The sequence below is a fragment of the Bactrocera latifrons genome, unplaced genomic scaffold (genome assembly GCF_001853355.1).
Source record: "Bactrocera latifrons isolate USDA-ARS-PBARC rearing strain unplaced genomic scaffold, ASM185335v1 scaffold_213, whole genome shotgun sequence".
NCBI lineage: Eukaryota > Metazoa > Arthropoda > Insecta > Diptera > Tephritidae > Bactrocera > Bactrocera latifrons.
In genome coordinates, this window is record NW_017535664.1 from 65,535 (window position 1) to 76,768 (window position 11,234).

Sequence of the window (11,234 nt, forward strand, 5' to 3'; positions counted from 1 at the left end):
ATAATTAATTACTATTGAATAATAAATTTAATATTATTCAATTTTTGAATCATTAAAAATTTAATATGATTTTTTTGCATTACTATCGCAACTAATTTCCATATGTTTTGCAATCTATTCTAAACGCTCAWAATATACCAACAACAATAATATTTACGCAATTCCCACAGATATTTGAAAACCATTTTCCCCAAAGCAGACGAGATGGTACTACTTGACATACTTGCCAGCTCGGACAATAATGTACAAACAGCTTCTGAGAAACTCATCTCGATGGGCTATACAAAACGTGACTTTATACCACCAAAAATATCGCATCGCTCCGATCATGAAGCTGCACACGCAGCCGCAGCTGCCAAAAGAGCTGCCGAGGGGACAACTATAACGTTGCAACCAAAGATTTACACAGCGGAGGAAAAAACAACAAGTAAAAATAAAAAAAAAAAAAATTGTTTGTTAATTAAATCGCTAAAACAATTTATTTCATTTTTTTATTTCAGTACAAGCGCATATGATGGAGAAGTTTCCACAGTTGGCGGAACGCATTATACTCATGGCGCTGGAGTCGGTCAACTATGCTGAGGATCGTGCCATACAAATTCTCTATATTGTGCAAGAAGAAGACGAGTTGCATGCAAAGAAAAATGCCGCTACAGCAGCTGCTGCGACCGATGCAGTAATGCAATCAGCCAGTGGGCCTGATGCCGAAGTGATTTTGGGTGCAGCGGATAGTATGCATGGCCCTGGTGGTGCTGCCGCCGCTGATGATAGGTGAGTTTAGTTGTGTGTTACAAAGTGTTTGGTGATTTTTGTTTTTGACTACTTTTTTGTAATGGACCAATTTCGGAGTGCGAAAAAGTGTTAATCCTTGTGACCTCTCATGTTTCACCAATAACCTCCTGGTGTATGTTTTGTTGCATTTCTATAATATACAATTGGATTTTTATAATTAACTGTAAATGCTTTGAAAATTGCCTATCAATATTATATAATGGGATTCGAAAATGTTCAAATTTATTATAGATGCCAAAATCGTACTTATTTGCTGGTCTACTTTCTATGATAATGCTATGAGGCTATCTATTACTCAAAATTGCATAACTATTCGCTCATGTTTATTTACGAATGTATTGTATTATTTTCCTTAATTATAATACAAATATGAAAAACAATATTTTTGAACATCAAAGTTACATCATTAAATGTTTTTAATTTTGGAAAGTAAAAAAATTTGCAATCCAACCAAAAATTATATCAATTTTGTGTGGAAAACAGTAATACCACAAAAATTTTTAATTTTTTCACTTTCCAAAATATCGTAATCGCAAAGAATGTGTCATTCTACTTAACCTACTACGATTTTTCGCTTTCTTATTTCTTTTTTTCAAACAATATGCATTTAATTTGTGCTAATAATCCCCAAAAATTGTTTTTCCCTCCCTCAACACTTTAAATGAACTAAGCAGTATCATCACTGTTGTTGTCAAAACACCGTTAAATAGCTACAACGATGACCGCAAAAGCTATCAAAGTGTTTCAACGAATCATAACACATATGCGCCCACATCATTAACATCAACATCATTACCATCACCAACATTTTCATCATCAGCATTTTTATCATCATCGCTGCCACAATCTTCAGCAGCATGCAGCGCTTTAAAATCCTCCACAAAAATAAACGCCACAAGAAATATTGGTAGCAAAAAGGTAGCATTTCCCTCCATAAATCTAACCACGCCCACTACAGCTACTACACAAATTATACTTTCAAATTCACCCACTTGCATTGAACGCGACGAAAAGGAAACGATGGCGCCGGCAGTGGTAATAGCAGCTGGTGATGTCGTAGACTCCTTACCCAAATCATCCACAATCATTAATCCATCAGCTACGCCATCATCAACCTCTATATCACCGTCCAAAGCTCTAAAAGAACTTCACATATCATCCGAATTGCCATCTTCAGCTACATCAACTTCGAATCTAGTCGCCAATGAGTATGAGAAACTGACTACAAGAAGCATGCTGGCTCGTTGCAATACATATGCCTCTGGCATCCAGGGATATCTGCATGGCACAAATTCCAATAAAGCTGCCAACACTTCGGCTTCTATTTTGGACAAATTGAAATTGACACGCTTGCGCGAAAAGACCGAACCGCTAAAGTACGATGAACTTTAACTGTGAAATGCTTGTTGGAACTTTTACTTTTTCTACTTTTTTTTTGTTAAATCTTTTACTTGCTCTTTAGGAGCTATGGAATTATTTTTGATTACTTGTAAAAATAGATTTTTACTTTTCTTTGCATCGTGGACTTGGTAAATGGTTGTTTCTCAGTAGTTCTATTAAACTATTAACATCTTCTAATTTTTATATGAATTTCAATCTTATGTATGAATCAGAACTGAAAGTACGAAAACTTTAGAGAATAAGAAAAATACTTTGAATTGTTTATTTAATTTTATACTTACTTATGTTCAAAAATCGAGTAAATTTTCCTAAAATGCCAAACCCTTTTATTTCCGTAAGTGGATTATCAAATTTCTGTACAAAAATTTGTTTTTGCTTATTTCGGTCTTTAATATTTTGCTTTGCATCGATTACTAAAAATTAAGCTGAACTAGTTTCCTTACTTTTTGTATATAAATATGTACATATGCACATATAATTTGTGGGCATGCTTTTTTTAATCCTTCAGACTCCACTCATCTACTTGTTTAGCATTTAAACGTATTTCTCTGTATGTGTGCTTGTGTTCCATTATTTTTTCTCCAATTTTTATATAAATTTTAAACTCATCACTTTTCTTATTCCTAACACCAACAAAAACAGCGCCGCACAACAAGATTCCACTGATGGGGCAAGTATTTATAAGCAGCGCCAAGATTTTAAGTCCATTATAGGGCGTATAACGACAAGTGGACACAGTGCAGATTTGGCTAAAGGTGCCGATGAGAGTTTGCTGCTGTAAGYTAAATTTTGTAATTGCTTTCTTTGTTGCAATAATAGTTCCCCCTTAATTATTTAGCGCCGACTATGTRACCTGGAATGGCGCCAATCCCGATATGCCGCAAGGGAACAATCAAAAACAATTGGCACAGGGTCCAGACGCCGGTAAATTAAGTGAGCGCAGCTATACAGCCATTGGCCGCAATCCGGAACTTTGCAAGGGTGCCCAAAAGGGTTTGGCTAAAGGTAGCATTTATGCTCAACTCGCTGCAGCTGGCAATACGAAAACGACAAACATTAAATGTAATTAATAAAGTGTGTGCAAAATTTATATTTATACAAAATGCTGATATTACATTTTTATATGTACTGTTTTTGAGTGTGATTACGTGCCAAATGTAGTTAAACGCTTTGTCTATTCTTACTTCAATTAATATTTTCAACTTTTTTGGGTAGTAGAACGGGCGTTTACACATATTCGTCCATTTACTTAGTAATTACACTGTCTACTAAGTTTTCCATTATAATCTCATTTTCAAAAATCTCTACAATAATTTTTTCGGAAGAATATATTGAAAATTCCAAGAAAAAATACAAATAATTGATATTAGTAACACATGTGCACAAATACATGTAATCAGTGTTGTGTCGTAAGTTTATCAAAACTTGTAGCTCTTGGAACCGTTAGTGCGTACTTATACAGAACATAATTCAAAATACGTATATTTTTTCGAATAAAGCTGTATTTTTAATAAGGAGCTAAACTGCTTTGATGTTTTCTTATTTTGTTGTTGTTGTAGCGGCAGAATTTATTTCGCGTTGTCAGTATTTGGCAGGATAAAAATTCCATTCCGGTTACCTAGACCCGACTGTCGTTGGAATGGCGTTTTACTTATTTTCAATCCGAATCAATTTCGGTAATGTTCAATGTATGTTTTACTCGCTACTATATGAGGAGCGCTGAATATTTTGGCTAGAATTTCAAACTTCACTCTACCCACTTCATCACATTCACTTAAAACTCCTTCCATGTCAAAAACATCAATTGTAAACCAGTAACATTTTATGATTTTAGAATTGAGTCTATTTGTGTCAATTAATTTTAATTAATTTTGTCACTATGAAAATTAATAACAAACCATAGATGTTTTGATTTAGAAATAAGTATTAAAAATAACTAAATATGTACAGGATAAAAAGTAGTAGCACGTCTTAAACCTCATCCTCGTTCAGCAACATATTCGGTATGCCRTCGGTTATTCGAAAAACACGACCCGTTTCAGGACACTCCAGTTGCCCTTCAAGGACATCAATCTCTAACAACAAATGGTGTAGTTTTTTTAATAACTCCTCATTTTCAGCGACATTTGCGGGTAGCTCGGCAGGAATATCTTCATTGAGCCCAGCCTGCAACAAAATATATATAATATTTTAGTCGGTTGAAATTATTTGTTTTACAAAAACAAAATCATACCACTTCAGCGGCCAAGCGAATACCTGACCAGTCAAGTCTAGGCAGTAGCCGCTCTATAAAGGTTGGATTGAACTCTGCTTCCACAACGTCTTGCTTAGCTATCTGTAAGTACATTAGTTTTATATTACTTGCGGTAAAATGGTTTCAAATAGTTGCAAAGCTTCTTTCGAAAGTAGGACCAAGTGTTATGGGCCGGGAGTAGCACAAACAGTTTTACTTACAGTTAATTTAAGTGGAAAACCAACTTTTACACCTTTTATGGCTTTAGATGTCAAGAAGTTATAAGTGCTGAGCCTCATATTTTTTTGTTATTTCAAAAACACTACAAAATTATTAAAGATATAAACTACACCTTTTTACCACGTTCTTAAACAAATGCCCTTACAATACTGCCGGATCTTACAAAATTATCTTTTCTGTGCATAAAACAGAATGCTCACTAAACATAGCTCAGCTAATTATTTTGATACAATTATTGCAATAACATTTTGCACTTATCTACCACTTTTTATATAATTCAGTTATTTAGGTTTTATACGTTTGTCATTCGTGAACACATTTTTGTGTTTAATTGTACTTTTTTTTTATTTTAACTTCTCTTTCATATTTTTCAATAAGAAACATTTGTACAACACTTTTCGTTAGCAAGCACGCAAGCCATTTATGACATCACAGCTCCTATTGGAATTTGACATTTCATTCCTAAATAAATTCTTGAAGTTCTTTTGGAAACCAATCTGTTGAATTAATTTAGAAATTTGTCACAAAAGTGTTATTTAGTGCGATTTCTGTGTAAAATATTTGTTAATGTGCCGCTGAATTACGTACACGTATAAAAATTACTTAATTTGCGTTGAAAAGAGTACAAATATGGAGGATATATTTCATTGGTGCCGTGAGGGAAACTCTATACAAGTACGCCTGTGGCTTGAAGATACAGGCAATGATATGAATTTAGGGTAAGAAAACAATTAAATTAAATTGTGTAATTGCCTCCATTATGACTTTATGCTCCAACGCGTTTTGGCAACATTCAATAGAAGTGAGTGTATAAAGTGCTGAGTGACGTCATGATGATTTGACTTGATTGCTTTGAAAAATTGTGTAAACATTTGCATACCAAATGCCCCCACTACATAAATAAGAACAACAACAACAACTCCATACGCAAATCTCGTTCGATATAAAAACATATTTGCATATGTAGTATGCCACTTGTGCATATGATTCAAAATATATGTGAATGTGCCGTTCCAAAAACAAAAAACCAGACATATTTAGTCAATGGCTAATGTGGATATAAGTGCATGACATACTGTGGTCCATTAATTTATAATTTGTGCAGGTCGTTTTAGATCATTACATCTATTCTCTTGTGAATGATGTTTTTTATACTATTATTTTACTTATTTATTTATTTCTCAAAATTGAAATTTAAATATTATTTTTCCTAGTGATGATCACGGCTTCAGCCCCCTACATTGGTGTGCCAAAGAGGGCCATACGAAATTGGTGGAAACCCTGATACAGCGTGGCGCTCGCGTTAATGCCACTAATATGGGCGATGATATTCCTCTACATCTTGCGGCTGCACATGGACATCGCGACATTGTGCAATTAGTGAGTCAATAAATCTTTGTATTCAACTTATACTTTTATCATTTATTTTTTCTCCTTTATAGTTAATTCGTGAGCGCTCTGATGTCAACGCGGTAAATGAACACGGCAACACGCCGTTACATTATGCTTGCTTTTGGGGTTACGATATGATCTGTGAGGATCTAGTCAATGCTGGTGCGCTCGTTTCAATTGCCAACAAAGATAACGATACACCCTTAGATAAGGCCAAAGCTGGTTTGTCAAAGCGTCTGCATGATTTAGCCGAACGAAATGGTCATGACATCAAGAAAATAAGCTTTAAAGAACAAAGTTGGTTGGGTACGAAAACACGTTCACGCGATGCCACACTCTCACGCTTTAAGGGTATTAATTTGGGCGAATTGGATTTGCATACAAAAATCGCTACTACGCCGTCGGGTGAGACATGGCGTGGCCGTTGGCAGAAGAACGATGTTATAGCAAAGGTGCGTGGGTGTTTGATATTGCAGTTTGTTTTGACAACTGWAGTTTGTTTTTATTTACAGATTTTAGCGGTGCGTCACTGTACGGCGCGTATATCGCGTGATTTCAACGAGGAGTTTCCAAAGCTGCGTATTTTCTCACATCCGAATATCTTGCCAATAATTGGCGCATGTAATCAGCCACCAAATCTAATTACAATTAGTCAGGTGAGTACAAGAGTTTTGAGATTGTTTTGTTTTTTTTTGGTTTTTTTTTTGGTTTTTTTTTGGTTTTTTTTTTTTTGAAATGCTTGGTTTTTCATCTTTATATCATACATACTGAGTATTTTTGTCTATCATATTATTCGTTTCTTTTTACAACCAACTAACCGTTTTACCCATCTCCCCACTCATCTGCATCTCTTTTCTGACGTAATTAACAATAATTTCGCTTATTTCCTGCTGCGATTTGATCATCTTTATTTAAGGGTTATATCCACTTACAAGTTCGAATTGTGATTTTTTTTTGTGAAGAGATATTTTATTAAATTGATAAATAAAAAAATGTTTATTTCTGTTCTACCAAAACAAAAGTAACCTTGAAAAATAAAAATGTTCCATACAAAAACTTCATTTTGATTGTTCAATTTGTATGACATCTATATGCTATAGTAATCCGATTTAAACAATTTTCTCGGATATTATATCCTTGCGTTAGATAATAATGTAACGCATGTAAAATTACGTGATGATATCTCGTAATTACTGTATTTTCATCGATCAGTTTGTATGKCAGCTATACGTTATAGTAATCCGATCTAAAAGGTTTCTTCGCAGTTTGTAGCCTTGTTTTGGGTAATAATCAGTGCCAAATTTTGTGAAGATATCTCGTCAAATAAAAATTTTTTTCATACAAGGACTTGATTTTTATCGATCAGTTTGTATGACAGCTATATGCCATAGTTCTCTGATTTCAATAATTTATTCGGAGTTTGTACCGTTGCCTTAAGCAATTATTCGTGCCAAATTTCGTCAAATAAAAAAGTTTTCCATACAAGTACTTGCTTTCGCTGGATCAGTCTATATGACAGCTATATGTTATAATGGGCCGATAGGAAAAAAATATTCGGAGATTGTCTCATTGTCTTGGAAAGTAATCTGTGCCAAATTTTATGAAGATATCTGGCCAAATAAAAAAATTTTCCACACAAGAGGTTGCTTCTGATGGATCTGTTTGTATGCCAGTTATATCTTATAGTGTTCCAATAACGGGGGTTCCGTCAATTAATCAGTTTCTTGAGCAGAAAAGGAGATGTGCAAAATTTCAGATTGATATCTCAAAAACTGAACGATCTGCTCGCAATTATGCAGAAAGACGTCGCGCTGATTATTTATATGTCTATATATTTTAAAAGTTCTCCGACGTTTAATTCTAGTTGTTACAAACTATGTGTTAAGCCTGAGTCGTATCTTGGGTAAAATAGTGATTTTTAAATTTCAGAAGTGGATATAACCTCAAATCAAAATCTCATATGCACTCCCGCATCCCGTTTAAACATGCATTTTTTGAAGTAAACATTACATTACGCATTTATTTTATTGAAATTGTCTCSAAAAACATTTGTATAGTTTATGACGCGTGGTTCACTCTTTAATTTGCTGCACCGTGCCACTGGTATTGTCGTGGATACGGCGCAAGCAGTGCGTTGCGCCTTGGACATAGCACGTGGTATGGCGTATCTACACTCACTAGAACGCATCATACCCACGTACAACTTGAACAGTCATCACGTCATGGTAAGTATAATTCATATATATGTACATATATAAATTTTCGACAATAACTAATTACACAAAATTTATTGTAATATAAATTATTACCACAGATCGATGACGATTTGACAGCGCGCATCAATATGGGCGATGCGAAATTCTCCTTCCAAGAGAAGGGACGCATTTACCAACCGGCCTGGATGTCACCGGAGGCGCTGCAACGYAAACCGGGCGAACGCAATTGGGAGGCGTGCGACATGTGGAGCTTCGCCATCATCCTATGGGAGCTGACAACGCGCGAGGTRCCGTTTGCCGAATGGTCGCCAATGGAGTGTGGCATGAAGATCGCCTTGGAGGGTTTGCGCGTGAAAATACCGCCGGGCACGTCGTCGCACATGTCGAAACTGATCACGATCTGCATGAATGAGGATGCCGGCAAGCGACCGAAATTCGATATGGTCATACCGATTTTGGATAAGATGAAACGCTAAAGCGCATGAGAGCAGGGGATTATCACAGTTGCCTTTGTAGGAGCTTGTGCAGCGCGTTTCTAGCACGTTTTCGCTTAAAACTAATGCAAAAATATAAATGTGTGTTGTATTTAAGCCAAGCCACAACGAAAATGCCAACTCATTTAAGAAATACGAAATTACCATTTACTGCAAGCAGCGCAGGTCCGTGTCTATTGCATAACTGCGCGGCATGCGATCGCCTTTGCCAAACCACAAAAGTGCCTAAAATCGTCAGAATTTTTTATTAACGCAAATATTTAACTCAAATCAAACGCGTATAAAGAAAATAATTGCACAAAGTATATTTAGTAATTTATAAAAACAATTTTATGCGTAATTTACATTTATACAAACTATATTTGAACCAGCCTTTTTCGATTCTAAATGTTGCACGTTGTGTGTTTAAGTCAATTATTCWTTGTGGCAACTGTAAAATGTCAAATTCTACAACAACAACAACAACAACTACTACTACCCACCCAATGTCGCATAACAATTAATTTATTTAATATATTTTTTACGTAATTGTTTACTAATCTCTGCTATTCTAAGAAGCCAATTTAACTTTTAGCTGTTTTGTCGGTGCTCTAACTGTATTACGTATTAATGCCACCACAGTTGTATTTCGTTAATTTTAACTACTTTCAACACCCACTGATTTATGTTTTTATCGTTTTTATACTAATTTCGATAATAAAAAATAAATTTTTTGTTATTGCTGTTATATTTTTTGATATTTTTATATACATATTTTATACTCGTACATTATATTTTAAATATTATGTAATAGCCAAAATAACAAATAAAATTTAATGTAGTATTTTTTTTTTAAATAAAACTTAAAGATAAGTGTTTTTTCATTGTGCATTACTCATTAGGGTGCGGTGTCACCAAKTCACATTAAAAAAATAGAACTCGTTAAACTTTCTCTAATATGGTCTATTAGTAAGTTATGCATTTTTTTAGAACATACAAAATGTCAAAAGTTGTTTTGCTTGAGTTTAGTCTGTCAGTTCGTATGCCAACTATATGCTATAGCGGTCCGTTGGCCTATCTTTGGTCAATAATACATACCAAATTTCGTGAAGATATCTTATCTAGCGGGAGTAAGTCACCCAACGCCTCCTAGGAACATCAAGAGGTATTTACTCAATTACGTCGACGACATCGAACAATACGGTGACCGGACTTCGAACGAAACTAACTTCCGACAAGCTCTGATTGCCATTCACCGTGGAGCTATCAACACCTTCACCGACTCCCTTCCAGTGAATAGCGTTCTTGGCGTTCTTGGCGTTCAAATAACCACCCGTTGCAGGCAAAGAGCTCGAGTTGCCGCGAGAAACGAGAGCGCGCAGCTTCGCCCTGGATACTGTAACAGGTTAAACTCTTACTTTTCCAGAATAAACCACAACATATCCAACATACGTCTTGCGTGCAATGAGTCTCCGCATGACACTGGCCACCTCTTTGCAAGCCCCGCTAACCCCATTCATCTGACAAGGGGGTGTCCCTTTGGTCCGACCCCGTCGAAATAGCACCTTTAGATGACGTCGACGACAACTTATATAATCCTTACCTAACGGGGATTGAAAAACTCTAGCTCAATTTTTATTGGGGCCACTTAATAGGTTAAGTCCTCTATTGTTTTATGATGGTAATTACTCTATTATAATCGCCTTATCTACTACCCCTTCTCCAAKAGTCCAAACCCTAGCTAGTTCCCTGGTYTTTAGTTCACCATATGACAGAGGTTGCAGTGCAATTCTACACATTCAAATAGCGTCCTTCAAACTTACTTAAAAGCTCGTTGGGTGAATGTGTCAGGTTCCTTTGGTTTTATGGTATTCAAAAGGGAAGGTGTGGTCATCTCTAAAAGGACTGAAACCAAGCTTTTCAAACCCGGCTTTTTTCCTCCTACCCTACAGCGATCTTACCTTTTACAGCGGTAACRGTAAAGACAATCTGTCAATACCATGCTGTCCGGTTCCGTTCCGTTTACGTAGACCGGACTGCCGTGGGAACGGTCCTCAATACCATTTTTAGTAAGTGTGAAGTTGAAAGGACACAAATCCAGGTTCGTTCCGGTGAAGTAGACTCGACCTTCATCTAAACGGGACGTGCCAACTCTTCTTCTTATTCAGCAAATTCTTTTTCGTTGCCTTTGGATCCTCTGTGGGTTTGGTACTTATTTCTGGCTCACCAAATTTTTACGTTATTAAGTTTCTAAATTTTTATCGTCCACGTTTGATGTTGCTCTTTTAGCAGCAAAAAACATACCGAAATAATTTAGGGGAATGCTGATGTGAGTCCGTTTCGATTTCGTAACCCCGACTCCTGCGAACGGTTTCAGTGTTTAATCAGCAGTTTTCGTTAACATTCTTTACTTTTTTCGGTGGGCTTAAGTATTTCTCGGCTTCTGTTCAGACTATGACAGTATTAGATCAAATTGGTGATGAAAAA

The 11,234-nt window shown here is 35.8% G+C and overlaps 3 protein-coding genes across 8 annotated transcripts in view; 2 read left to right on the plus strand and 1 right to left on the minus strand.

The window, feature by feature from the left end:
- The window catches only part of LOC108968391, a 16,391-nt gene extending 12,675 nt beyond the window's left edge, over positions 1–3,716 (plus strand). For 4 of the 6 annotated variants that reach the window (XM_018932415.1, XM_018932412.1, XM_018932417.1 and 1 more), the window contains 5 exons: positions 171–427; positions 501–771; positions 1,467–2,168; positions 2,836–2,970; positions 3,032–3,716. In XM_018932415.1, the coding sequence (XP_018787960.1) occupies positions 171–427; positions 501–771; positions 1,467–2,168; positions 2,836–2,970; positions 3,032–3,263 (1,597 nt within the window). In that variant the 3' untranslated portion in view covers positions 3,264–3,716. The remainder of the gene's footprint in view (positions 1–170; positions 428–500; positions 772–1,466; positions 2,169–2,835; positions 2,971–3,031) is intronic. The other 2 variants (XM_018932413.1, XM_018932418.1) reach the window with 2 other exon arrangements.
- LOC108968393 (multifunctional methyltransferase subunit TRM112-like protein) lies at positions 3,688–4,813 on the minus strand. Its single transcript, XM_018932420.1, has 3 exons — positions 4,648–4,813; positions 4,427–4,528; positions 3,688–4,359 (listed from the first exon to the last, which is right to left on the minus strand). The coding sequence occupies exons 1-3, from the start codon at positions 4,723–4,725 to the stop codon at positions 4,165–4,167; spliced, it is 375 nt and encodes a 124-aa protein (XP_018787965.1). The 5' UTR covers positions 4,726–4,813; the 3' UTR covers positions 3,688–4,164.
- Positions 4,814–5,125: 312 nt separating this feature from the next.
- On the plus strand, positions 5,126–9,492 carry LOC108968392 (integrin-linked protein kinase homolog pat-4). The gene is made up of 6 exons (XM_018932419.1): positions 5,126–5,385; positions 5,881–6,046; positions 6,109–6,510; positions 6,571–6,714; positions 8,116–8,283; positions 8,373–9,492. Exons 1-6 carry the CDS (start codon positions 5,297–5,299, stop codon positions 8,748–8,750), a joined length of 1,347 nt encoding a protein of 448 aa, XP_018787964.1. The 5' UTR covers positions 5,126–5,296; the 3' UTR covers positions 8,751–9,492.
- The last annotated feature ends 1,742 nt before the right edge of the window (positions 9,493–11,234 follow it).